Source organism: Nyctereutes procyonoides, unplaced genomic scaffold (assembly GCF_905146905.1).
Source record: "Nyctereutes procyonoides isolate TBG_1078 unplaced genomic scaffold, NYPRO_anot_genome, whole genome shotgun sequence".
Lineage (NCBI taxonomy): Eukaryota > Metazoa > Chordata > Mammalia > Carnivora > Canidae > Nyctereutes > Nyctereutes procyonoides.
The window spans coordinates 14104131-14131702 of NW_026575133.1; the positions used below are offsets into that span (position 1 = coordinate 14104131).

At 38.1% G+C, this 27572-nt stretch overlaps 2 protein-coding genes across 4 annotated transcripts in view; one reads left to right on the forward strand and one right to left on the reverse strand.

The window, feature by feature from the left end:
• The window catches only part of MXI1 (MAX interactor 1, dimerization protein), a 79665-nt gene extending 75384 nt beyond the window's left edge, over positions 1-4281 (forward strand). For both annotated transcript variants that reach the window (XM_055300551.1, XM_055300552.1), the window contains exon 6: positions 2494-4281. In XM_055300551.1, coding sequence (XP_055156526.1) covers positions 2494-2657 — 164 coding nt within the window. In that variant the 3' untranslated portion in view covers positions 2658-4281. The remainder of the gene's footprint in view (positions 1-2493) is intronic.
• Positions 4282-10558: 6277 nt separating this feature from the next.
• SMNDC1 (survival motor neuron domain containing 1) lies at positions 10559-22280 on the reverse strand. 2 transcript variants are annotated; one of them, XM_055300494.1, is made up of 6 exons: positions 22083-22280; positions 20734-20853; positions 15784-15926; positions 15037-15198; positions 12465-12618; positions 10559-11821 (listed from the first exon to the last, which is right to left on the reverse strand). In XM_055300494.1, exons 2-6 carry the CDS (start codon positions 20851-20853, stop codon positions 11684-11686), a joined length of 717 nt encoding a protein of 238 aa, XP_055156469.1. In that variant the 5' UTR covers positions 22083-22280; the 3' UTR covers positions 10559-11683. The 2 variants fall into 2 exon arrangements, with proteins under 2 accessions (XP_055156469.1, XP_055156470.1); XM_055300495.1 differs by lacking the exon at positions 22083-22280 and adding an exon at positions 17890-18077.
• Between the last annotated feature and the right edge of the window lie 5292 nt (positions 22281-27572).

The following is a 27572-nucleotide window of genomic DNA, read 5'->3' on the forward strand; positions in this document are numbered from 1 at the left end:
TTTTAAGATTTTATTTATTTACTCATGCAAGACAGAGAGAGACAGAGATATAAACAGAGGGAGAAGCAGACTCTGTGGGGAGCTTGATGTGGGACTCCACTCCAGAACACCAGGATCACAACCCCAACCAAAGGCAGACACTCAACCACTGAGCCACCCAGGTGCCCCAGAGTCATTTTTCTTATAGAACATCCCACATTCTAGATTTGGCTGACTGAATCCTCATGGCATCATCTAAGATGTTCTTTAAATAAATAAATAAATAAATAAGTAAGTAAGTAAGTAAGTTCTTCTGTCCCTATTTCCTATAAACTGGTTGGTGAATCTCATGGCTTGATTTATAAATTCAGATTCTTTTTTTGAGGCAAGAATACTTTATAGGTGGTGCTGATACATTTATGCAAATGCCCAACCTTTCACTTGTCTTTCACTTAGGTATTACAAATAGTAGTTTCTCATTCTGTCATTCTTTTTGCATTTATTAACCTTTTTATAAAGAAGAGCATTTCTTCATCAGCTTTCTTGATTACTCCAAAATAAAGTCCATCTAGGGAAGATGGGATAAATGCTTTTTAAAAATTTTTGTGATTTTTTTTGTCAGTTTTCTGAATAATGAATTGGTATCTTAGCAACCTCCAGAGGTAACAGGGGTTTTTGTTTTGCTGTTTGGTTCTGATTATCTTAGGAACATGTCGGTTTTCATGTTTTGAATGTGTTTTAATCCAATGTAGTCTTCTTTATATTATTTTTTAATACTCAAATTTCCCATATTCCATAGAAACATTTCCGATCAATTTTTATCCCTTTTAACACAACCCTAGGAGTCCTTGGGTTTTTTGTTTTTGTTATTGTTTTGCTGTGTAAAGTTTTTGTTATGTGGCACTCAGTTTCAAAGAACAAAAGTATACCAGAGGCAGCAGCAAGAACCTCAAAGATATGCTACATTTATGAATGACAGTGAGGTATAGCAGAAATGACCCCAAATTAAGAGGCAGACCTTGATCCTAGTCCTTTTTCTACTGGCTACAAGCTATGTGACTTTGTCAGGTCTGCAAGCTTTAGCTGCCCTTCCTTCTCTTAACTCTTCCTTGTACCCACCCTCCCTCCAAATTTGGGAAAATGTGTGTCTTCATCATTAGGATTCTCATTTTTTTGGTAGTCCCCATGTGCTAGTACCTCTTTCCCAGTATTATAGGGGGCTTTTAGTAATATCTCTAGTCCATTTGGCTAGAGTAGTCTCTCATTTTACTATGATATAATTGAGTGCAGCAAGATTCTTTTCCAGTTGGTAGGTTGGATGAGTATTCTTTGATACTGGGAAACACCAAATAGCCTGTAAAGCATTATGGATGTAAAACAAATAGTTATGAATTCAGAGGATTGTTTGTACAGCTTGTTTGGACAGATGCCTGCATTTTAGAAACAGATTTCTATAACTTTTTTGAAGCAACAAGCCCTTTTGAAAATTATACTCTTTGAAATAACTTACTCTCTCTTCTTGGGCTCAGCAAGAATTCACTTTTCCTAAAGCAATTGTGATCAGTGTGAACCCTTAGAGTCATTGCCAAATATGAAACATCAGACTTTGAGCTTAAAAGAATTGAAGAATCTTGAGTTCATTTCTAACTGTTATGAGAACAGTTTTTCAACTGCCTTTCATTTTTAAAAATGTATATTGTATTTTATGTGGTGTACTGGTAATGGTATATGTAGTATTTAACAAACTATCTGGTAATAGCTGGTCATATATGTATTTAGGGATTTCTTTTAATAAACATGTTTGATTTTTGAAGTAAAATACAACCACTGAAATGCCTTTACTATAATCTTTATTCTAGATCTCATTATAAGCCAGAGACTTTGCAGGCTCACACCCTCATTTCAAGCTATATTTGATGCAAGAAAATTAAATCGAGTTGAAGACAAATCTCTTAGAGTTCCCTCTATAATGACTGGCTAATTTGGTTCCTGAATAGTCAGAAGTCTTTATGACTCCTAGAAGTCTGTAGAACTGTCTGTAGAATGAGACCACCTAAGGCAAGAATAAATGATACATTTTCTGGTTCACCTATACTAAGTTGATGCTTTTTCCCTCCTTAAGGCAACTCTGATTAACAAACAGCACTGAGAATTAGTTTCTAGTTTAATGCAAAACAGATGTTGTTAAACCACTTGGGGTTTAGGATCTTTTAATATTAAGCACTAATTCCCAAATAGGCTGAGTGCTTTTGGTGGGAGGTCCAGACGTACTGGCGTCAAAGGCTTTAGTAAACTTACTGCCTAAATTGAGACCACCACTGGATACCAGACATTCCCCTTTGCAAAATATATTCATGTCTCTTCACCTTCAGTTACTTCTGTTCTCTAGAAATCACTGATAATAAGCTTGTATAATAATTATTGCACAAAAATAATCACTTTTTCTTATACCCTTTTTTCATTTGTTTTTGAAAGTTCAGATTACTAATGTTCTTCCTTTTTTCTTTTTGGCAGAGGAGATTGAAGTGGATGTTGAAAGCACAGAGTTCTCCCATGGAGAAGTGGACAATATCAGTACCACCAGCATCAGTGACATTGATGACCACAGCAGCCTGCAGAGTATTGGGAGTGACGAGGGTTACTCCAGTGCCAGTGTCAAACTTTCGTTCGCTTCCTAGAACCCAGCATGACATAACAGTGCAGGGCAAAATATTCACTGGGCCAATTCAATCCAAACAATCTCTTAAATTGGGTTCATGATGCAGTCTCCTCTTTAAAACTAAACAAAACTATACTTGAACAAAAGAGTCAAAAGACCTCTATTTAAGCAAATACATAGCAAAAAGTGGGGCAGAGCCTCCCCAGCAGAACAAATACTCATAATATTCATATTAGAAAATCACAGTTTCTAATGGCAGAAAACTTAAGTGAAATTTTCTTGATTTAGTTGATTTGAAAGAGGACAGTGGAGTTTTTGTCCTCTTTTTCTTCTTTAGTTTTGCTCATAATACAATGAGTAGACACATTTAAGGATGGGGTTATGAACCCTTCCTGAGTTTTATGGTCCTAAAAACAAAATCAAACCCATAGTAATGAGAAGACAAGATAATCAGGCATTAACTTGGATAGCTAAAGAGCTATTAAAACTCAGCTTGGACAGCTTATCATGAAGCCTGTGGATGATCAATTCTTGAAAAAATAAAATAAAATAAAAAGCAAGCTCATTTCATGCTCTGCAAAAGGAGAGACTCCCATGAAGCCTTTTGAAAGGGATCATCATGCAGCTCAGCTTTCTGTTGGATTCCATGCTAAGCAAGCTAACCTTATCCTGCATTGTTAGCAGTAGGGTACCCAACCGCCAGCTCGACAGTCAGCCGCCCTAGGCCCTTGGGCAGCGTGGGGGCAGTCTGTGTATGACAGCCTCTACCACACAGGGCCTGTGAATTTGGATTGAGGGGCCAGAAGGAAAAAGCTCTCCATGCCTCTGTGTCTGCGTGGGCCAGAAGAATTTTGCACGCAGATTAGCAGGCCAAGGTCTGAGCCACGGCAGCATTTTTATTTCAGATTTTGATAACTGTTTGTATGTGTTGAAAACCAAAATGACATCTTTTTAAAGCTTGTCCATAAAAAACATAGATGTCTTTTATAGTGGAAAAACACATGGGAAAAAAATCATCTATTTTGATGCAGCATTTGATAATGATAAAACACCTCACACCTCTTTATAGTGCACAAAATGAATGAGGTCTGGGCTAGGTAGAAAAAAGGTCAATGCTGTTTTTATTTTCTTTTAGAATCATTACCTTTTACCAGCTTTTAACCATCTGATATCTATAGTAGACACACTATAATACTTAACATAGTTAAGTTCGGCACTTGTCTCATTTTATTGTAAAGATCTGCTTCCATTTTCCTACAGGCAGTCTCTCTCCTTCCTCACAGTCCCACTGTGCAGGTGCTATTGTTGCTCTTATCAATATTTTCTGAAATGTTTTAAGTGAAATTTCTTTTCTAGCCTGCACTTTGTCATGTGTTCCCCTTTGTCTTTCAAAATCCAAGGTTCCCCCTCCCCCTTTCCTTGACCCCAGGAAGCTTTCTGGGTCCCCTTACCCCTTGGCTCTTTGGACTTTGTATACTTTAAATAATTTAACTACCCTTAATTACTTAAAAAAAAAAGCTTTATGATTTTCATAACTTATTGCTGATTTAATGGGTTGTTAATTTCAGTCCTGTAGTTTTATTTTGTTTAGATAGGGCTGGGCAAGGAAAAAGAAAATAAAGACAACCATATTTAGCAGTGCAGTTGAGTTGTGTGTGTAATGTTAGACTATCCTTTGTAAGTAGCACTTTAACAGCTTTCACTGCTTCTATGTATGAAGTGCACCATCTTGGCATACACAAGGCCTCAGCATATACTTACTTGTTTTTGTGCTCTTCCTGTGCCTCCGAGAATATTTTATCCTTGATTGTGCTATGTATGAGTGGAAGAAATTCTTTGAAGTAGATGTGTGAAAAACTGCATGCCTTTAGAAGCCCATTATTAGAACTTGCTACTTCAGGTGCTGGGAACTTAATGAAAAACATGATAAATTCATTTCTCTGGCCCAGGTAAATTATGTCTGGTTTCACTTATAATTACTCCTGGCTGGGTCAAAATGTTGCTCTATATATTTGCTTACTTTTGACTTTCCCAAGGGAGACAGTTTAAAGACTGCTAACTATCATGGAAAGTAAATGAAAGCCAATGACTGAGCTTCCATTTTGTTATTCCCATGACATTCACTTGCATCACTTGCCTAGGGCTGGAATTTCAGACTTCATTCAGGAGAACTTGAGGTGCTGCCATTTTGTTGTATATGTACAGGTTGGTGGGCTGGGAAGCCTTTGTCACAAATCTATAGTACCTATTTCAACTGCCCTCTAAATTACTCCTTCCCTGGGTTTGTTTTCCTTGTGGGAGGGGAGTGGATTGTATGATGAGTAAGAAGTATTAATTTTTTAAAAGACAAATCGAATTTGAAGATATAAAAGTTAATTGCAAGAAATAAAAATTGTGAATGAAGAAGACCCGAGTGCTTTTTGTACCACCCTTCTCCATGAAGGAAAAAGTATGAATGGGCATCCACACCTTAAGCAGCAGCTATCTCCTCAGTGTTTGATACGTCAGTAGTCCAGAATTAATGACAATTTGAATCATTGTCATTTCCTGTTCTGTAATATAAACAGGTGCCTTCTTGACTGATAACTCCATGTAACCTAACTGCAGATGGTTTAATGTACCTGATAATCTTACTGCTTTCAGGTAGGACACAAGCCATTTGTTGTTATCCGTTCTTAATAACTTCTTAGGGAATCCTTTTGGCTACACTGTACATTTAAATTGAAAGTAAGTCTGGAAGTTCCTGTTTAGTCCCCATCCACTAACCTGAGTTAAAGTACCCTTTCTGTAAAATGCCCGAGTAATGTATTAATACAGGTAAATCCCATTTCAGTGCATATTTATTACCAAAGAAGATTCTGATAAAGTCAGACTGTAGTTTCTGATTAGAATAGGTAGAACTCTGGTAGGAATGTTTTCTTCTGGTCCCCATGACAATGACAGCTTTTAGCATTATGGAGGGATTTTAAAAGGGTGAGGATTAGAGGCAAATTTCCTAACCTCAGGCCACACTGCTTCCTGGGTCATTTCTCATGAGAACATTGTTTAACCTCCTGAGGAAGGTTCGTTGGTAAGTTTGTTTTCTTCCACTTGAAGAAGCAACTAGCTACCTTTTCCCCCCTTTCATTATCGTCCCACCTCAAAAATTCCATGTTCCCTAACAGCATCATGTGGGAAGAACCGGGTTTCTTTGGGTCACATTTAAATCCTAGTTCTAATATTTGCTAAGGACTCTGGGCAAGTTATTTTAATTTCTTCATGGAAATTATTTCCTCCTGAAAAGTTGTTACAAATCCTACCTCTATCTTGAAAGGTTGTTAAGGATTAAAACCGATACTTGTAAATCCCCACACATACTCAATCTAGGAGTTTGTAGCACCAGAAGAAAAATAAGAGGTATGTACTTCTTTACTTTCTCTGATGAATGCAACCTTCTAATTTCATCCTAATCTTGAATTTTAGTTATTCTGACTCTGGGTCTTGCAGAAAAAAAGACTATTTCTAATAAATAAAATGGTTCACTTTCACAGAATTCCATGACAGGTTATACTTTGTAAGAAGTCAATTTTGATGTCCTATAGAATTTTTTAAATAAAGACTTTCTAAGACTGATGTATCAGCGGTTTTAGTGATTACCTGGTCTTTCTAAAAAAGACGACTAATTTGAGCTTGAGTCTATTAAACACTAGTAGTAATAACTTCATAACGCCCTAGTTAATATTTAGTGTTCGCCTTGCCAAGAAAAACTCTTGGCCCATATACTAGATCTAATAGGAAACTGGTTTTCTTGTGGAATACATCTAGATTCTTCTAAAAAATAAGTGTAGTTCAGAATACACATACTGGCTGGCAGCTTCACTTCTTGGTTCTGTTTTACCTTTCTGTACCATCATAAATTATTAGGGGAAATGGCTTAGATGAAACTCTTTTAAAGTACTGCCAACTAACTTCCTGTCATTTTGAATTTTTTTCTATTTCCTCAAGCTCTTAGCTTTTTGTTACGGAGAAATGCTTAAAGTCTTTATTTGCTAGGGCAATAACTAGGATATTTCTCTCATATTTTTGCACCAGAGTACCAAACAGTATTGTAGAAACATAAAATCCATAACATAGCTCTAAAATGTGTATTAAAAATACAAATTTAAGAAGCCAGTTGCTTCTAAATTATCTTTATCACATTCTGAAAGCTATGTCAACTAAACCTGACCATGCTTTTGGGGGGAAAATCCTAGCGAAAGAACCGAAGGGATACTTACTCCTTCCTGTATACTACTGAGCAATGAACAATTGGACAATTACCATCTATTAAAGACTAGCCTAGCTGCAGGTCTCAGGCTTCAACTCTAGTTTTCTCAGGATATAGAGTCAAGTGTCCTCCAAGCCTGAATTCTTTCTCTGGTCAGAAATGCACTGCATCTTGCTAAAGTGAGTACAGGGCTTGAAAGGGGGAAAAAGCAAAAGCACATCAGTTTCACCAAGAAAGGTAAATCATGAGCCAGCAAAATAATAAACATAACTTTGGGCCTCAAATTGAGAAAGTAACTCTTCAAACCAAAAGCAATCATTTTTCTTAACGCATATAACTATGGCTTCTTTAGCTGCGATCTTAAAGTAACTGGGAAAAGCCAATTACAACTTTAATAATTTCAGTAAGTCTGTGTTGGTTTCATAAAAGTGAATTGGTGAAGTACCTGATGTAAGTAAATTATCAGTTTTTATTTTCTGGGAACTGAAAAAGGACTATCCAAAATTTGGTATTTTTAGTTAGCTCAGCTGTCAACTACCAAAAGCCCAATAGTATTCTCAGATCTGCTTTACCCCACTCAAGGCCATGAAAGAACCACCTTTATGTATACATAAGCTGAAAGGTAAAAAAGGCAATTGAAATAACCTCACAGAACTATTAATACCTTCATCTTATGTTTTCTTTTACTTTCTGTTGGTTGGGCCAAGACAAATTCTTAGAATGCCAATGTTGGTCTCTGCATCTCTTAAGGTATTTAAAAATGTATCTATACATAAAAATCATAGTATAAGGGGATTCAATTACTTATTTTTGTTTAAACTATGGTATTACCTGTTCTATTGCCTGCTATGTTCTTCCTCTCCACTGTAGTAAAAATTCAGTTTAACTCGCAACTCAAAAATCCTAGATATAAAGAATGTTTACATTTACTGTTGAACAGGTAAATTACCATTTATACTAACTGGTTGCTTCATAGTATAATACACATAATACAATTCAGCAGATAGTATGGAACTCTTTCAAGATTTTAACAAATAAAAGACCCTTTTGGTTTTAAGGGTTTTTTCCCTTCTTCAGTCTTTCATTTAATGTCCAAGTTGAAGCAAAAAGCCAAACCAAAGCTTTAAAAATATTTTGGCTAAATTTGCACAAGCAATAGATTTTTCACCTTTTATAATTACAACCTACAAACATTTTAAAAATTATGATTTTCGTTTATCAGATGGTTTTCCCTTGCTATTTCTTTTAAAAAAAAACATTTGAGAAAGCACACAATGGGATGTGGGGAGGCAGGGAGGGGACAGAGAGGGAAAAGAATCTCAAGCAGACTACTTGCTGTGTGGAGCCCCATGCAGGGCTCAATCTCAAAACCCTGAGATCATGGCCTGAGCCACTCAGGCATCCCTTCCCCTATTTTAAAGGCAGATACACTCAGCATTAAAACTGCATTGTAGGGATCCCTGGGTGGCTCAGCAGTTTAGCGCCACCTTCAGCCCAGGGCGTGATCCTGGAGTCCTGAAATCAAGTCCCACAAGGGGCTCCCTGAGTGGAGCCTGCTTCTCCCTCTGTGTCTCTCTCTTTCTGTTTCCCTCATGAATAAATAACTAAAATCTTAAAAAAAAACAAAACAAAACTGCATTGTAATGGAAACATACCCACATGCACCTATGTACATGCACACCCTTCACTGTGACAAAGCATTTTAAGTAGTTATGGTTCATTTTGGTTTGATGCCTCATCTTGATAATTGGCTTAAAAAACTGCTCGTTAGAAATTATTCCTTCGTTTGAAAAATCACCTTTTTACATCTAACCTAAAACATGGTTCTAGACTGGGGATGCACATCAGAATCTGTGGTATTTGTCCAAAACAGACATACTTTGGTTTAAATAGGTCTGGAATAAGACCCAGATCTAGGAATTCCTCTTTAAGCAAGCATTAAGGGTAACTTTTATTATAACCTGTACACCCTTCCCATCCGAGACATACCCTAACATATTCTAATATAAAAATTTAAATTTCTACTAGCATGTACTTAATATGTAACTTTGGTAACTTGACAGTTCAAGAATGCATTTATAGCGGCTTCAAATTATAAACAATGGGCATTATCCATTATTATGTGAATTGTCATTAAGTTTTAAGGGAACAGTTATTCATCATTACCACCTGCACAGTAAACAGCAAACACTTCTGCAATGTTTACTGTGTCAGGTATTCTAAGCACTTTACACATACGAACTCACTCATGCTTATAACCTAATGACAGGTATTTTCATTCTATAGCTGAGAAAGCTAAGACAAAGAGGAGTTATGCACACAGGAAAAAAGGAGGGGCCAGGATTCAGTCTGGCTCCTGAGTCCTTGCTCTTCAATATGGCCTTTCTACATGTTAATTTTAAAAAAATTTATCTGTGATACTAAAATTTAAAATGTAATTATTTTGGAGGCACAGGGACTGTTGTCTTGAAATGGTCAATAACAAAAGTATCAAGTTTTGAGATCCATGCAACCAAAGCTACTGAAGGGCTGTCCATGACTAATGGTTCATTCAGTGAGTTTCAGGGCTTCAAGACTCCCTTCCCTTTTAGACAGGGAAACTATATTTTTGTAACAGAGCTTCATAAGACAAAGTGTCGTATTTGGTTTCAGAGTACTGAACTTAGCAACCTTCATTTGTAAAATATCACAGGTATCATGCTTCTCATTAAAGTATCACTCTAAGAGATAGGTGCTCCATCCCCCAGGAATCCTTTCAGTTTAGTCCAGAAACAATCATTATTCTTGACACTAGGACTCTTCAAAGGGCCACATCTGTGTCTTTGACACCAAAACTCCTGATCTCCTGCTACATACTTTTTAAAAAATGTTTTATGTAGTATGGTCACCGTTACTCCTTTTCTCTCTCCTGCAAAGCCCCTCCAGGAAAATTAATGTGCAGAAAGGATGGCCCTTGGGTCAAAGGAGATACAAGTCTCAACACAACACTCTTGCCTATACAAATAACAGGTCAATTACTATTCCAACAAACATACCAGGGTGATCTCACCAAAACACATTCTATGTGGTCATACAATTGTACCAAATTTCTTTCCAAGTGCTTCTGAATTTAAAGGGTTTCTTTGTAATTCTTCAAAGATACATTATTAGTTAAGAAATATGTTATACTGGTAATGAGAACAGTGTATTTTTAAGAGTTCTTCAGTCTCAGTAGCCCTTTTCTGCTATAATTTGTGCCTTGTATCTAAAAAGACTTCATCTTTCACTTTGTCACACGCTCTACCTTGTGGCCATAAATTATAGGAAGGAAAACAGTGGTCCTCTTGGGTTGGGAGGGAGGTGAAGGGGCAAGATAAAGAATCCTACTCCTCATCTCTGTCCTCTTAAGGTTTAATTTGCCAAATATTTAAATGTCATTAACACTTTTATTTTCCTTTTCCCAAAAATGTACAAACATCTCTATACATAGCACAAGCCCTGAAAATAAAAATAGTTGTCCTTTAGGATCCAATTTCTTAAGTCTAAGGTAAGAAGTACATAAGGATTTATTGAAACCTTTATCACATACTCAATATTCTCTTCTGTGGAAATCATGAATGCAAGTACACTGAAACTTAATCACCGTATCAGTGCTGCCAGCTAGGACTTCACCACCCTTCTGGTAACACACCCTGGAGATTTTAAGAACACTTTATTTAATAAAAGTTAAACATACAAAAACTGAAATTAACACATATCCTAAAAATCACCATCTTCCAGTAATAGGAAGATACTTTACTATGCATATATTTGGCTTAAACTCAACTCAGGATAACTGTGATGTTCACTTATACCAACAAATGCTGACAACTTGATCTAGTAAACAAAAATTACAAACCCAGCTACATGAACATAATATACAGGGAAATTATGGTCAGATTAATGCACAAGAAATACAAGAAATTTTTAATGATGAAACATTCAGTACTCTTGTTCATTAATTTAGCCTTGGTTTTTTTTTTTTTTTTTTTTACAAAAATAGTATCTACACTGTATACAGGGCTATACATCAGCTTTTTGTTTTCTTTTATAAACATTACACATCCAAAAAAATGATACCACTACCATAAGGGAAAAAACACAGGAAAAGAGCAAACGTTAGAAACAAAACAAAAAACCCTTAGAAATGGTAGCTGGTCCTAAACATGGTTTCTTACATAAAATTAAAACTCAATGAAAAAATTTTAAGAACTGGATCAATTTTAGAGATAGCCTAATGGGCTTAGAAAACAAATTATTTAAGGAAAAACCTCAAAACAAAGTTGCCATTTACAAATTAACCTATTTTTAGGCTTAATTTGCAACAGCTAGGTTTAAGTTGAAAACAAGAAAAAAAAAGGATCTCTTTAGCAGGTTGGTTTTTGCCTTGATGTTCCGGTGAATTGCTACAATATGTGGCAAGTTAAAAGCATCTGAAAATTCCAAGTTAGGACTTTACAAAAAGTACACACCATCCATTAAGTAAGGGCCTGATATTAGGAAGATCAACAATTCATCTAAGTGCTGTATTTATGCAGCATCTATCTAGAAAAGTTGCTTTATTCAACAAACTTTGAGGAAACTGTGGTAGTAGTAACGAAAAGTTAAATGAATAGCAGTTATCAAATGCAATTTCTTCAAGTTTCATTCTATTGAAGTCAAACAAGGACGACAATGGTATCTTCCTTACTCATCTAACAAATAATTTACCTTTAGAAAAATATAAGGATAAAAAGGTAAATGTAAAGCCCTGCAGAGATGAAATCCAACAGTTTTTCTGATTATTGAGGCATCAAATGCCTGACATTGTATTTAGAGGTATCTTGATATTGTGTCATAGGTTTATCAGCAATTCCACAAGTTCCTACTCCAACTTTGCCGGTTACACTCTCAGGTGAAGCAAAAATACTCCTCTTTACCTATTGGAAATGAAACAGAAACCATTCTGATTAGCTTTTTGGGGAAAAAATTTCCAAAATACACTTAAGAAGTACAGTACATCAAGGGAACTGGAGTGCTCTCTTAAATAAAATCTGCCAGTGAGGCCTAGCACATAAAGCATGTTTACAAAGCAGGTACGGTTCATCACACTCCCTCTAAGTGATATGTAGGGTAGCATATAGTTTTTCAAATTGCAGTTTATTGAAGGGTAAAAAACCTAGATCTTTTGTAATTCCTGATATAAATTCTCTCATTCATAGTGTTTCTATTGCAGATAGACAATGGCTAATGGGAGATATTCGCGCAATAAACCAAATGGAAGATTGAAGAGGATTCTGAATTGAAGATCCGGTTATTTAAAGATTTATTTATTCATGAGATAGAGACATAGGCAGGAGAAGCAGGCTCCCTGCGAGAAGCCTGATTGCAGGCCTTGATCCCTGGACTCCGGGATCACAACCTGAGCCAAAGGAAGACACTCAACCACTGAGCTACCCAGGTGCCTCTCAAGATCCAGTTATGTATTTTTTTAAGCCTATGCACTTCCTTTTTCTTTTTAAAGTTACTTTAATGACAATTATACTTTTGAAATTCATGAAGTATGATGAAAGGATTACTAACCTGGCCTTTTTTGTTTTTAGAATAGGCTCTGTTGTTGAACTGTTGCCATTTAACTTTTTGGTCCTCTCTTTCCTGCTCAAGTTCTTTTATTCTCTGTGCTTTTTTCAAAGCTTTCTTCTTTTTATATTCACGCTGCTGGGCAATCATTTCTTTTCTGTGTGGATATAACAGCTAAATGTCAACTCTTAAGATTTAACAGATGATTTCCTTAGAAATGTTTAGCAGAATAAAAAACAAACAAATCCTGTAATAAGCTTACACATTACATGAATAGAAGCACCAACACCAACAACGTCAATCACCCAGTACTACTAAGAAATGTTACTTGAAATACATAGCATCCTTGGAAGCTTTCAAACCATATCTAATCTATTACCCATTCAAATTTATTTTATTTTTTTTTTAATTTTTATTTATTTATGATAGTCACACGGGGCGGGGGGGGGCAGAGACACAGGCAGAGGGAGAAGCAGGCTCCATGCACCGGGAGCCTGACGTGGGATTCGATCCCGGGTCTCCAGGATCGCGCCCTGGGCCAAAAGCAGGCGCCAAACCGCTGCGCCACCCAGGGAGCCCCTCAAATCAAATTTAAAAGTTTTATTTATTTTACAGAAAAAGTGAGTGTGTGCAAGTGGGGGAAGTAGCAGAGAGGGATAAGCAGACACTGAGGACATGGGGCTTAATCCCAGCACCCCAAGCTCATGACCTGAGCCGAAATAAAGAGTTGGTTGCTCACTGACTGAGCCACCCCAGATGCCCCTCAAATCAAATATTTAAACTATGACTTTTTGACATTTACATTGCTTTTGCCAGGTGCATTTTAGAAATGAGTTTTAACATCAATAGCTGTCTAAACCTTTATCCATTTCTAAATGGACAGTTAGCAAGTTTATTTATTTATTTTTAAAAGATTTTACTTATGTATTCATGAGCGTTATATATAGAGAGAAGCAGAGACACAGAGGGAGAAGCAGGCTCCATGCAGGGAGCCCGACGCAGGACTTGATCCCAGGACTCCAGGATCACACCCTTGGCCAAAGGCAGGTGCCAAACCGCTAAGCCACCCAGGGATCCCCAAGTTAGCAAGTTTAATATGCTCCATTTAGAAAAAGTGTCGTGAAGAGATGCAATGCTGATAAAACTATTTCTCTAGATACGAAGAACGCACCAGTATAAAGGGAATCACAACTTAAAATTCCTAAAAACAAAAACTGGGTTTAAAAAACAAAAACAAAAAAAAAACTCCTCTATATAGGATTAGAGCCTAAAGCTTTCTCAGTAATTTCTGTTCAGTTTACATACTGACTTTCTCACCAAAAGAAGCATGAAGAAACGGGTCTTTAAAAAAGAGGCAAGATGATCTAGATGCCTCTGTATCATATAACCACCACTAGGAAGCTAAGAGAGGCTTTTTTTTTTAAACAATGATGTCAAAGACTACAAACAAATTGACATGTTACGTTATTGTTCTACAATCTGATTTTATCATTGGGATACTTAAGCGATATAATTTTCCGAAGTTCAAATATATTTACGTAACAACTTAGGTTTTACAAACCCTTGACAAATCCAAAAAAGAGAAAACTGTGGCAAATATGTGTAAGTTAACTAAAATATTGTTGATTCCACCTCTTAAGTACCGTTCAAACCATCCACTTCTCTTCCTGGTTCAAGCCACCATCATCTCACTGGATCCCACCAGTAGCTGCCTTCCCTCTGCTGTCAGTGATTATCTGAAAGCTCAACTATGATCACATCATATCATCCCTATTTGAAATGCATCAGTGGCTGTCAGGCTCTTTGTGATCTGGCCTTGACTTCTCAACCTCTTACCTCTTTTCTCTTGTCAAACTACCCACCTTCAAGCCCTAAGTTTTTACCACAGGAATTTGTTTCTGTTGCTTCTATGTTCTCACCGTTTTGTTTTTTAAAAGTAAACATTTGCTGAATCTTACTTCATGCCAAGAATTGTGCTACATGATTTATAAATGCTAACATTTAATCCTTACAACCTACAAAGTAGATACTGTCAACTTTGTTTTACAAATAAGGAAAAAAGTTAGCAGTTTGCCCAAGGTCATACTTTTAAGTTCATTCACTACCTCATTTTCTTCTCAAATCTGTTTCGATATCATTTTCTCAAAGAAATTTGCCCTGATGACTAAAACGCAATTTAGGTAACTCTTCTTTGTTCCCTTAAAGTATCTGTTATGTTCCCTTCATAACTTGTAGACTTTCCTATTAAAGTTCTCCTTTAATTTTGTATTTTGTTCTCTAGACTATAAACTCAATCAGGACAAGGCACAAGCTTTGGTAGTCACTGTGATGGAACCCCAACACCTGATTTGGTGAGAGGTACATAGTATCTTTTTAGTAAATATACTGAATGCCTAAGTTTTGGACCTAGGTATTCACATACAGGGTTGATCCTGTACTACTAATCTTCAAAATAATGGTAAAGAGTATAATAACCTTTTTACCCTAATTTAGCCTGCATGGATACTATGGACTACCTCAACTACCAAAATGGGGAAGATTACACTTAAAAACTGCTAACATCAAAATCACTTACTTTGACATGGGTTTGTTGCCACTGTCCTCCTTTGCCTTCCTTCCTTCTTCTACAGGCTTGAGGTTCAACAGTGGGGTCACTTCAGCATTGCCGTAGCCAGCAAAGGTGATTGCAGCAGTGCCGTTTTCTTCATCTATCTCCTCAATCTCCGCTTCATAACACCTGTAAAGATATCATGACTGTAAGCAGGTGAGTAAAGGTTTAGTACTCAGCCTATTAAGACTTACACTGCAGTGCTTCAACTATTATACTTGTCTCAAATGGGACTTCTGCTATCAGTTGGCTTTTTGGTAAAGATAATACAAGAGTGGTTGGAGTTAGCCATCTACTATCAAAAAAGGCAGTTGTAATCAAAATATTGTCAGGAAAGTCTCTTACATGTCTATTAAATGTGCTCTGGTTGATCTCTGTGAGAAAAGATATTTTTTATAGGAATAATTTCAGTGTACGTGCTTCACCTAAATCCTAAGATAGCCAACCATTCACTCAGTTTTCAATTTGAGAAAAAAATTTTAGATTAGTAAAGCCATCCATTCATTTTCCTCTAGGATCCAAGTCCTTCAACTGCCCCAAAATGTAATCTAAAGCTAAAAACTAAACTGTATTAGTGGTAACCACCCAAGAGTCAAATTGGCTCTACATATTGTCTACATAGAAAGATTAATAGGGTAGTTTAAACTGAATAAAAACTTCTTACCATTGCATTTTATTATTTCATGTTATAGTTAGAGTTTTTTCTACACTTACTGTCCGTCTTCACTCCAGATTGCCATACACTTGTCTCCTACTTTCCATGAATGAGTGGGCTGAGTAGAAGCAAAACTGTCTGAACTTGCAAGAGTTTCAGAAGGTTGAGTTGACAGAAGGTCTTTGGTTAGTTCTATAACTTCCTAAAAAGAAAAAAAACAAAAGCCATAACATTATTTTTATAATTCGCTTATCACCTAACTTTCAACAGGTTTTCAGTTTTTGAGGATGATAGCTCTCACACCATTTAGCAGATTAAGTACACTACACATACTTATTTGTAATTCATATCAATACTGTGATGTAGGTTACTATGATTATCCTCACAGAGAAATTAAGATACAATTTATTTTATAGTGGTGGAACTAGGATTCAAACAGTTGCCTTTCAACTTAAACTTAATTAACCTCAAATACTAATTTAAAAATAAAAAGGTAGACTTGAGCTTATACCATGCATTGTTTCCCTTTTCATGTTAAGCTCTACACCCAATGTGGGGCTTGCACTCCCAATCCTGAAACCAAAAGTCACATGCTCTACTGACTGAGCCAGCAAGGCGCCTCTACCATGCATTATTTCTAAGTACCTGTTTTAGCTACACAGATCTAATATTAGAAATAGTCAATTGTGAGGGACTGAACTGGGTTCAAGTTCACTTTTATCTCATATCTTTGTCAAAAATATTTCATGCATCTGGACTGTTTTATGGGGCATTACTTGGCAGTATTAACTCTCTAGCCAATATGTTCTCCCCACCCCTGTCAAAAACAAAACAAAATAAAACCCAAATCACTTGAAGCAGCCTTATTAGTAATCAAAATGTTCCTCATACATATTTCTACTAAAATACTATAGGCACATATAAAAAGCCAGTAGTCTTTATTCATTTATTATAAAACTTACCCCATCCAGGTAAGCAAATTACCAGGTTAGATTTAAAATATTCTAAAAGGCACATTAGCACGGCTCCATTTAAAATGAAAAAAATAAAAGAAATGTAACACACAGACAGGCAATACCTTACTGTGTGGCAAGTATTTTTTCTATTTCAAGCTTACATTTATTGACTTCATTCAAGAGTGTTTGGTAGGGTTGGTTAAAATTTAAGATAACAGTTCAAATTGATAAACTGTGCCACCTATCTGCTGTATTTTTATTCTAATGAAGACCTATGTTATGCATCACCTTATCTGATTTAAGAACCTGCATACCTCTTCCCTCATTGTTGCATATCAAATACCTTAAAATATCACACTGTTTGGAAGAAAATATAGCAAAGTTAAGCTCTATACTGAGTTTCTTATGGCTCCATTGAAGTTTTCTAATAGTTCTGGTTCAGTAACCAAAAAGATATACATTTCGCCCCTCTCTTAAAGATTCTATATCTTCATGGCTATTTCTGAAAAACTAATAGTTGATCAAAAAAAAAAAAAAAAAAAGGCAAGCCCTGGGAGAAAGGCCAGTTTTGTGAATTAAAAAAAAAAAAAAAAAAAAAAAAAACCTAGACTAACTCAGATTTGAGTTAAAAATTTAGTAGAGTAGTATCTTCAATGAGATTTTATTAGGTGACAAAGAGCCATTTAAGTATCTTTTAACTAGACAATCCTTTGCAAATAAAGCAAAGAACCTCCAAATAAATAGATCATGTACTATGCAAAGTAAATTATCCAGTCTTGTTTTTAACCAACTACTATCCAAGAATCTAATCCAGTAAGCCTGACTCAAGAGCCCATACAATCCCTATCGTTTAAATAACTCCATTTAACTAAAGCAAAACATGATTCCTGCCATTTGTAGGTTTCACATTTAGAACTCTACCTCTCTTAGCATAGAACTACTTGCCATTTTATTTCCATAAGGAAATGTATTTTCACCAAAGGCTTCTGAAAAGCTGTGCATGTTACAATTTTCAGAGCCCTGCACTGACACTTTAAAAAAAAAAAATCCAAAGCACTTATCCCTAGTTGTCCTTTCATTTTGCCATGTTTCACATATCCCTCCCAACAAACTATGACGACACTTCTCAATGTTTTCTTTACATGTGCATATGGACCAAAGTATTAGAGAAACTATTTTATGTATGAGGGGGTTCTTAAAGGTACATACCATTAATTACTTTTCCTCCCCCAAGTCTGAGTTCTGAAACTGCTCCTTCATCGACAGATGGGCAGCAGTTACAGTAATCGGCAATTCCAGGAAGCATCAGATGTTGTGATCTACATATCAGCAGGTCAAAGGGTGCACTCAAGCACTCTGCTTACTGAAGGAAGGCGTTTCGGGGATGCAGAGAGCCACTGTAATATATGAGACAAGTGACTTGACCCCTGCCTCCTTTAGAACCAGTTTATTCAGCAAAACAGCCTAATAAATTGACTATTTTTGTGATTATCACAGACTGCCTGGGGAGCTAGTCAGGTAGCTAGCCTAGATTTTTACTACACCCACTTTTTTAAGTGAAAAAAAGGCAATTAGGACCTCAGTAGGTTAATGTGCTGCCTGCTGAGTAACTTTATTCTATATGAAAGACAGTACATAAAAAGATAAACATGGAAGCCTTACTGGCAAAATGAAGTCACTGAAAAAAATGCAGAAAAGCATTTTGTCATAAATGAAAGGGCAAACAGTCATAACCAAGGTAAAGACACTCCACTAGAGGAACACAAAATAAAGGAGGCCACAAACTCAGTTATCAGTCTGAACAACTTTTCAGCAAATATAAAAGGCAGAATTAAATATCACAGGCATGAGGTATATCCCAGAAAACAGAGGAGAGAAAAAAAAAAGGAAAACTATTTTTTAGAAATCCACGACAAAACAGGACCTGTAACTGTAATCAATGGAGAGGACAATTACTACGTGGAAGCAGATATCCAAACACTTTTCAGACTTAATCTAATCATCGATGATCCCTTCTACCTTTGAGTAATTTTCAGTTCAAAACAGACCTGTATCTAGCAAACTGTAATGAAAAAATTTTCATCACAAGAGAAAAAAAAAACCATGATCAAAATTGGTCAGGAAAAACATTCTGTAGTATTATTATCTGAAGTTTTAGAACTTAAGCTTCTATATCCTGGGCTATCCAAGGTGGTAGTCACAAGTGGCTACTTGAATAATATAAAATATCCAGTTCTTCAGCTACCCTAGCCATATTTCAAATATTCAGTGGTCTCTAGTGGCTACAGTACTACAAACTAGATATGAACATCAGTGCTGTTCTAAATGGTTATAGAAAAAGGATACTTTAAAGATAAATGACCCCCAGGTCATTATTAAGTGAACCCTAAGTAAGCCACTTATGTGCTTACTATAATGCCTACCACGACAGTCTCTCTCCCTACAATACTTCCACCAGAGATCATGTCACAGTAAGGCAATTTGCCTAGACTCCTGAGTTTATTAAATATTAGAAATATTAAAAAAAAAACCCACTTCACAATAATGTTTTAATCTTTATTCCTAAATTCCCCTCCACCAGTTCCACACATATCCCTCTTCCAACAACTGCCCAGGAAGCAATATACACAGTATCAACAATGTTTTATTTTCTTCAAAGAAAAAAAAGGACCACTTTTAAGCTGGTAAATGATGCATTCCAGGATCGCTCTTTGAGGTAGGCAGAACGTTGCCCTGGAAGTGGGAGAAACTGCTCCCAAAACATCTTTTGTATCGACTAGCACTCTCAAATTCACTGGCCTGACTTCTACATACTGAAGAGGGATCCTGTTTTCTGTGTTTTTAAAAACTATATATTACTGCAACCTTAGGCATGTTTATCCTAAATCTGTAATTTGAACCTAAAAATTTTCAACTCATTTTAATTATGCCCAGATAAACTTTTTCAAAGTCCTGTATTTGGACCCCATTTCAAAGAAGTTTCATTTATTTTCAGTTCTGATATCCCTAAAATATTCATTTTAATGGGCAAGAGAATGATAAAAGGAGGAAAAGGATTTAGATAGGATAAAGATGATTCTAGTTTTGTACTGAATCAGTAAAGGAAAATCATCTAGTAAAAAAACATCTTTTAAAACTTTCAAAAAAAATCAGGTTCAAAATTTTAAGTTCTCAAATTTTTAAAAATAAAGTTCTATACATATGCATGTGTATATATACACACACAGGATTTTCACTAATCAACCTAATGTTCTGAGAAACAATGGATATTTACTATAATGATTTTCATTTTGTCTTGAAACCCCAGTGCAGGTTTTCAAAAGCCAAGTTTTATTCCTACTGAACTTTCCCATGACAGACAAAACAGATCTTTCCACATCCACTCAATTTCAACAAGTATCAACAACTACACTGTAAAATCTAGCCTTAAATTCAAACATTATGTAACATTTATGCAGAAACCAAGTATCTCTTTAGATATTCTTATGTTTTCAATACAAGTTGTTTACCTGCTAGCTTTGAAACATACACACACGTTCTCATTTCTGTTTCAAAGAATCTTGTAACATTAAAAAGAATCTTAATCGGGTTACATTTTTCTCATTGTTTTTATCATTTATAAAATGCTTCCACATTTTTTTAATTCCAGTATAGTTAACATTTTTTAAATTCCTCATATTTTTCTTTTAGTTACCTTTTGAACTAAATTTCCTTTGCCAGATCTTTAAAAATAAAAGCATTTTCTACTGTAAAGTTAAATGTACCTCTTCTCTAGAAGGCCTGACAAAATTCTAAAACCAACTCTTACTTTTAAGTTTTATCAACACACAAGATTTACATAACAGAACAATGCTTTACTCATTTTGAGGTCTGTAACAGAGGAAGCAACCCTACTTCTATGAGCCATAGATGCCTGTGTACATGCACACACAGGGGAGAGTAGGAGAGGAAATATCCCCCTCCAAATGGTGCTTTGGATTCTAAGTAATAAGATCATTTGAAAAAGAATACTTCTTCCAAGCAATGTAACTATTAGTGTCCTCTTATACTTACCTGTAAGTCTTTCTTTAATTTTAGCAAATCTTCATTTTCTCCATTTCCAGACAATGCAGCTTCAACTTGCTGGAGTTGAGCTTTGTAGCTTGCCAGCTGCTTTGCTAGATCTTCTGACATCTGGGGAAAATAAAAGAGTAAGATCATGAACACTGAACCAAAAGCACCATAAAAAAAATAATTTCCCTGCCTGCCTGCCTTCATCCTTACCAGTTTTGCTCCTCAATGTAATTCATTGTTGCAGCTTAACTTATTACCATTACCTTTACTCTTAATTATGAGAAGAGCTGTGAGTCAAACCCAAGCTTCAGGGCAATGGATCCCACAGTTTATAAACACGTCCAATAAATTCCACACAGAACAGAAAACAAGAGCTAAGACAAAAGGGAGAAGGATAATTTCCAATTTTCTTTAAACTTCTGTAACAGGGAGGACACTCTATTTGGCTCTTTTTTTTTTTTTTTTTTTGGTGTTACAGCTTCACCAAAAAAAAAAAAAAAAAACAATAATAAAAAAAAGCACTAATCCGTTGAAGAGTGGAGACTTGATAAAGTATTTTTAAGCACTCAATACTACGTCCAACACAAAACAGAAATGGCTTTTGGATTAACTACATAAATAATACCCCCTCCGTGAGATAGGAGTGTGTTTAGAACCTCTCTCCAGAGCAAAAAAGTATTTCACCGGGTCACTCATATATAGCGCGGATGCAGCTCCTTCACTAAAGAAACGGCACGAACACGGTCCCGCTTAGGCCTTTTAAGGAGCGTGCCTTTTTCACCCCATCGGGCTCATTCTCCTCCGGAAAATACGACACGAGAATCCCTTCTCGGTGCATAAAGCAAACACGCGGGGTTTCCGCGGACCCTTGTCTTCGAGTTCCCGTCCAGCCACAGCCTGGAATCTGGAAGGGCTCCAAAGGGGCGAGAGCAAGCCCGCCACAACTGCTCGAGCACTTCAGACCTCCAAATCCAAACACAAGCTCCAGGGAGACCGAAAACACAACCGGAGCGGACCCCGGCGGCGCCGGAGCCTCCGACCCGCAAGGCGCCCCGCAGGAAGGCTGAGGGCGTCCTCCAGAGGCCTCCCGCGTCCCCACCCCACCCGACCGGCTCCCCGCTTGGCCCCCGTCGCCGCCACCGCACGCAGCTCCCAGCCCGGCCCAGCCCGGCCCAGCCGCCCAGGCCGGCCCGACCCCGGCTGGGAGCGGGGGCCGGGCCCCTGGGATTCCAGCCGGCTGCCCAAGCCTCTCCGGCGCGGCCCGCCCGCTGCCCGGCCTCAGGCCTCCGCTCCAACCCGAGGCCCAGGCCCGGCGAGGCCCTGCTCTCGTCCCTCATCGGCTTCGTTACCTTGGGTGGGGCTGGGGGCAGGGCTCAGGAGAGGGTCGGGGCAAAGGAGCCCAGTGGTGGTGGCGGCGGCGACGGCGGCAGCAGCAGCAGAAAAAAAAAAAAAATCTCCGCGGCAACAACAAGGCGACTCGTCTGAAAAGGAAGAACTTGGTCAGCGATGAGGGGGAGGGGAAAAAGCCGGGCGCTAGAAGGAGGAAAAGACAGAAGCGGGTCAAGCCTCGCGAGAGGTTAAAAGCCTCGCGAGACGTCACCTCCTCACGTGATTCCCAGCTTTCTCTGGGCCGCCCACCTTTACTCGCGTTAGAGACGCGGAGTGGGCGGAGCTTCGCAGAAAGGAAATGGCGTAGCTTGGCTGCGCCAGGCGCCGGTTGTGGGTTTGTCTCCTCCTAATTTCTGCTGCGCGTGCAGAGTCCTTGGCTTATTTAGGAGTAGGTACCGGGGCGCCCTTCCTGGAGTTCCCGAGAGGATAATCGCGTGTGCCTTCTTAGACGAGTGGGGCTGGGAGGCGGGAGGGACGGAGTTTAGCGCCGCAAGCATGGTGGTGGTTGGTTCGCAAAATGTGGTCCCCGCAACCTCCGCATCGTGTCTGGTAATTTATTACGAGCGCGCAGTCTCAGCGCCCACCCCAGACTTCCTGAATCAGAAATCCGAGGGGTCTCAGCAACCTGTTTTAACAAGCGCTCCAGGTGATACCAGCGTCCGCTCACGCCTCAGAGCCATCGCATTATATGATAATAAGGCTTAGTAACAGCAAAAAGCTAATCAAGTTGTGGCGGGACGTATTGGAGAGCAGGTTGATTGATTTAAAACCTATTTTGTTTGAACCGACTTGCTTTTAATAGATTACGTAGGGGGACGCATGGGTGGCTCAGCGGCTGGGCGTCTGCCTGCAGCCCAGGGCCTGATCCTGGAGTCCCGGGATCGAGTCCCGCGTCGGGCTCCCGGCATGGAGCCTGCTTCTCCCTCTGCCTGTGTCTCTGCCTTTCTCTCTCTCTCTCGAATGAGTAAATAAATAAATAATGTAGGTTAATCTCGCGGGATAGGGGGCAATCTCCAAGTTCTTGTCTTTTTTTTTTAATACTAAATTTATTTTTTGTTGGTGTTCAGTTTGCCAACATACAAAATAACACCCAGTGCTCATCCCGTCAAGTGCCCCCCCTCAGTGCCCGCCACCCAGTCACCGCGCCCCCCCGCCCTCCTCCCCTTCCACCACCCCTAGTTCAAGTTCTTGTCTTGAATGGTAAGCAGAGTGATGTATTTTCATTTTTGTTTAAAAAGAAACATGTTTGTAATAATACATATTTTTTCTATACACATAAACCTATCTAGGGGTTCGGAATAGAAGCCAAATGTTATCTTTTTTTTAAGATTTTATTTATTTATTCATGAGAGAGAGAGGCAGAGACACAGGCAGAGGGAGAAGCAGGCTCCATGCAGGGAGCCTGATGTGGGACTTGCTGCCAGGACTCCAGGATCACGTCCTGCCCCGAAGGCAGGCGCTAAACTGCTGAGCCACCCAGGGATCCCCTAAGCCAAATGTTTTCACTGATTATCTTTTTCACTTTACCCTTTCTAAATTTTTACCCTTACGTATACTATTTTTTCCAATTAAAATTCTAAGAATCTTGGGAGACAGGCTTTATGAATGCTAGAAAGAACCTCTGGGGGCTGGGGGCTGTTGCTGGACCCTTAAGAAAGCCCTCCTCAGATGGGCTCTTTTGGACTGGGACATCTTGCTCTAGCGCCTTCTTGCTTCTTTGAAGGGGCCTTCCCTTTTCTTCTCTACAGACGCATATCCCTTTTACTGAGATATTTAATAGAGATGGAAACTAGATTAGGTTTGTGATCATCGGGGTGGCAATTTGGAAGAATTGAAGATGCTGCAGGGGGCAGTAGTGTGTAGCTAGAATTAAGAGGGAAGACCGCTGAGAAAGGATATACTTCCTTAACATAGTGGAAATTGGTTTCAAATATAGTTTGTAACAATTGCTCTTATTCTAATTGTGTATTTGAAGAACTAATGCCGGGAGGATCTTCCTTGAATATAAAGTAAACTTTGCAGTTGTGTAAAAATCTTTAAGAGAACCTTTTTTTTTTTTTCTAAGCTTTACTTAAGTGATCTCTACACACTGTGAGGCTGAACTCATGATCCTGAGATCGAGAATTGCATGCTCTTCTGACTGAGCCAGCCAGGCACCCCCCAAATAAGAGAACTCTAGTGAACTCTCTCCAGATCAGAAAATAGGAAAATATTTATTATAAACTCCTGTATGGATTTATATATCATCTTGATAGCTTTTGTTTTCAGGATTGCTCTTAGTCTCTCACTCTGTACAACATAGCTTATATTTGGTGGGAGAAAAACAATATAGTTTTAATTTTAGTTTTCATAAACAGATAACAGTTGTATGTACCAGGCGCCATTTTAAGCACTTGTACTCATTTGATTTACAGCAGCTCAGTATGCTATTAGAGACAAAATTGGAGCAAGTGTGAAGTGACTAAGAGAGATACTTCAAGTAAGTGTTCAGACTTACTACCTCTATTGAAGTGTGAAAATCTACTTTGTGTCTAATTTTTCTGAAAACATTCTCATTCAAATTTGATCATGCTTATTCTTCAAAAAGAGCAGGTATCTAAAACCTCCAGTTCTTTAAACCTAGTATTTTATCGAAACCTGGTAGGTAAATAACATTTGAAGACTCCAAGCTGTCATACAATGTATGGCTATTTTACTAAAGAAAATAAAATATAGCAGCTGCCTTATCAACCCACTGCAAAGCACAGGAGTATGCAACAAATTATTGGTTAAATGAGACTGCATTCTTTATAATTTTATTTATATAAGAGAAAGAGTGTGCGAGTTAGGTGGAAGGAAGAGCAGAGGGAGAGGGACAAGCAGACTCCACTGAGCGTGGAGCCCTATGCAGGGCTTCATCCCAAGACCCTGAGAAGATCATGACCTGAGCTGAAATCAAGAGTCCTACACTCAACTGACTGAGCCGCTCGGGTGCTCCAGGAGAGTGAATTCTTTTTTTTTTTTTTAATTTTATTTATTTATGATAGGCACACACACAGAGAGAGAGGCGGAGACACAGGCAGAGGGAGAAGCAGGCTCCATGCACCGGGAGCCCGACGTGGGATTCGATCCTGGGTCTCCAGGATCGCGCCCTGGGCCAAAGGCAGGCGCCAAACCGCTGCGCCACCCAGGGATCCCGAGAGTGAATTCTTTAGCTTAGCTTTTATTGCATCCATTCCTGACTAAAAGTAGCCCCAGATTTCCCTACATTTTTTTTTTTGCAATCTTGACAAATGCCTAAGATGATGAATTAGAGATGTGTACATAGTCATAACAACTGCTTGTGCCTTTGCCCTCTGGTCATAATAGCTGTTTTGAATGTTTGCATGTAGATTTGCTGCAGGGCAAGCTACTGGCTTTTTGTGCCTATTGTTTTTGTGTACAGTGCATTGAATATATACCCTGAGGTGATTCTTAGGTGGCATCATTCATTTAAAGATGACAGAAAAACACCTTAAATAGATGCTGACCAAACCAGGTTCTCATCAATCATAGCAATTCTGGTTTGTTCACTTAAATCTGCACTGCCTTGCTTATCTTAGGATATGCATTTTCAGCTATTCCTGTGTTTATGTGTACCACTAAAGAACAGAAAACATGCTACTAAAAAGAGAAAACAGAATTCCTTCAGTTTGAAAAAGATTATAACCTAGGGCTTGGGACGCCTGGGTGGCTCAGCAGTTGAGCGTCTACCTTAGGCTCAGGGCGTGATCCTGGAGTCCTGGAATGGAGTCCCATATCAGGCTCCCTGTGGGGATCCTGGTTCTCCCTCTGCCTATGTCTCTGCGTCTCTCTCTGTGTCTCTCATGAATAAATAAAATCTTTTATTAAAAACCCACAAAAAACCTAAGGCTTTATACAAGGATCAAAAATGGCAGTCATTCAGTTTTTTAGACATATTTGAAAGTGGTATTTATTTTTTTAATAGATTTTATTCATGAGAGACACAGAGAGAGACGCAGAGACATAGGCAGAGGGAGAAGCAGGCTCTCCACAGGGAGCCCAATGCGGGACTTGATCCCAAGATTCCTAGGATCACAACCTGAGCTTAAGGTAGATGCTCAACCACTGAGGCGTCTCTGAAAATAGTATTTGATAATAGTCTTACATGTGTTCTTTTTTTTTTTAATTTTTTTTTATTTTTTAAAGATTTTATTGATTTATTCATGATAGACATAGAGAGAGAGAGGCAGAGACACAGATACAGGCAGAGGGAGAAGCAGGCTCCATGCCAGGAGCCCAACGTGGGACTCGATCCCGGGACTCCAGGATCACGCCCCGGGCCAAAGGCACGTGCCAAACCACTGAGCCACCCAGGGATCCCCCCTTACATGTGTTCTTAATGGGACATACTCTGAGGGCAAAAACGAACAAGTAAACAAATAAATAAAATGTCTTGGATTTATTCTAGTAGTACTATTGGCAATACAATTTTAAAAGTCTTTTATACTGACTATAAACTGAATAATATATTTATATTAGAACTCTAGGAGAAAAGAAATAAAAATGTAAAATAAAAGGTTTTGTGGAGGGAAGCTCTCTGATGTTAAATTTGAATCAGAGTTGTTTATATATGTATTTCTTAGAAGTGTACATATAATTTCTCCCAATGCAGGGTGCCCGTATCTTGATATCTAGATCCCTTTTTCCATGAAAGAAAGCATTTCATTTCTTGGAGAAATGGTTATTTTGGGGTCTCAGGCCCAGAAAATACAGAAGTACAAAAGTGAGCCTAGAACACCTTGCAAGAAAGCAAGGAAGTACCCCAAAACTAATAGGATTAGGTCAAAACCTCACAGAATCAATTTTGACTCCTCTGGCCAAATGTGAGTTAAGTTGGGCTGAACTGAATAATGACTGATAGATTATCAAAAAAATTGGGATCCCTGGGTGGCGCAGCGGTTTAGCGCCTGCCTTTGGCCCAGGGCGCAATCCTGGAGACCCGGGATCGAATCCCACGTCGGGCTCCCGGTGCATGGAGCCTGCTTCTCCCTCTGCCTATGTCTCTGCCCCTCTCTCTCTGTGTGTGTGTGTGTGACTATCATAAATAAATAAAAATTAAAAAAAATTATTGCATTTTTAAAGTTCCTAAGTCTAGAGTGACTCAGAATCAAGGGTCAGGTCCCTGTGCCCCTTGAAAAAGCCATAAAAGAAATTTTGAGGATACTTTGGAAATTTTGAATATGAACTGGATATTAGATGTTATTGTATTATTGTTAACTTTATTAAGTGTGAAATTTATTTAGGTTACTTAGAAGAAGGACTCACTCAGGTATTTAGGGATGAAGTGCCATATACCTGTAATTTATCTTTAAATGGTTCAGCCAAAAACATTGTATGGAATTTCATAAAATTAATGTGGATGAGTGGATGAATATAGATGTATACATATGTATATATATGTGCTTTTA

Bases quoted from the DNA above. Each gene is read 5' to 3' on its own strand.
- SMNDC1 (XM_055300494.1), bottom strand. From the start codon at position 20,853: ATGTCAGAAGATCTAGCAAAGCAGCTGGCAAGCTACAAAGCTCAACTC. The intron at 15,199-15,783 runs GTAAGTGTAGAA...ATATCTTTACAG, and splicing joins ATCTGGAGTGAAGACGGACA to GTGTTATGAAGCGGAGATTG. The intron at 12,619-15,036 runs GTAAGTGATTTT...ATATCCACACAG, and splicing joins GGCAACAAACCCATGTCAAA to AAAAGAAATGATTGCCCAGC.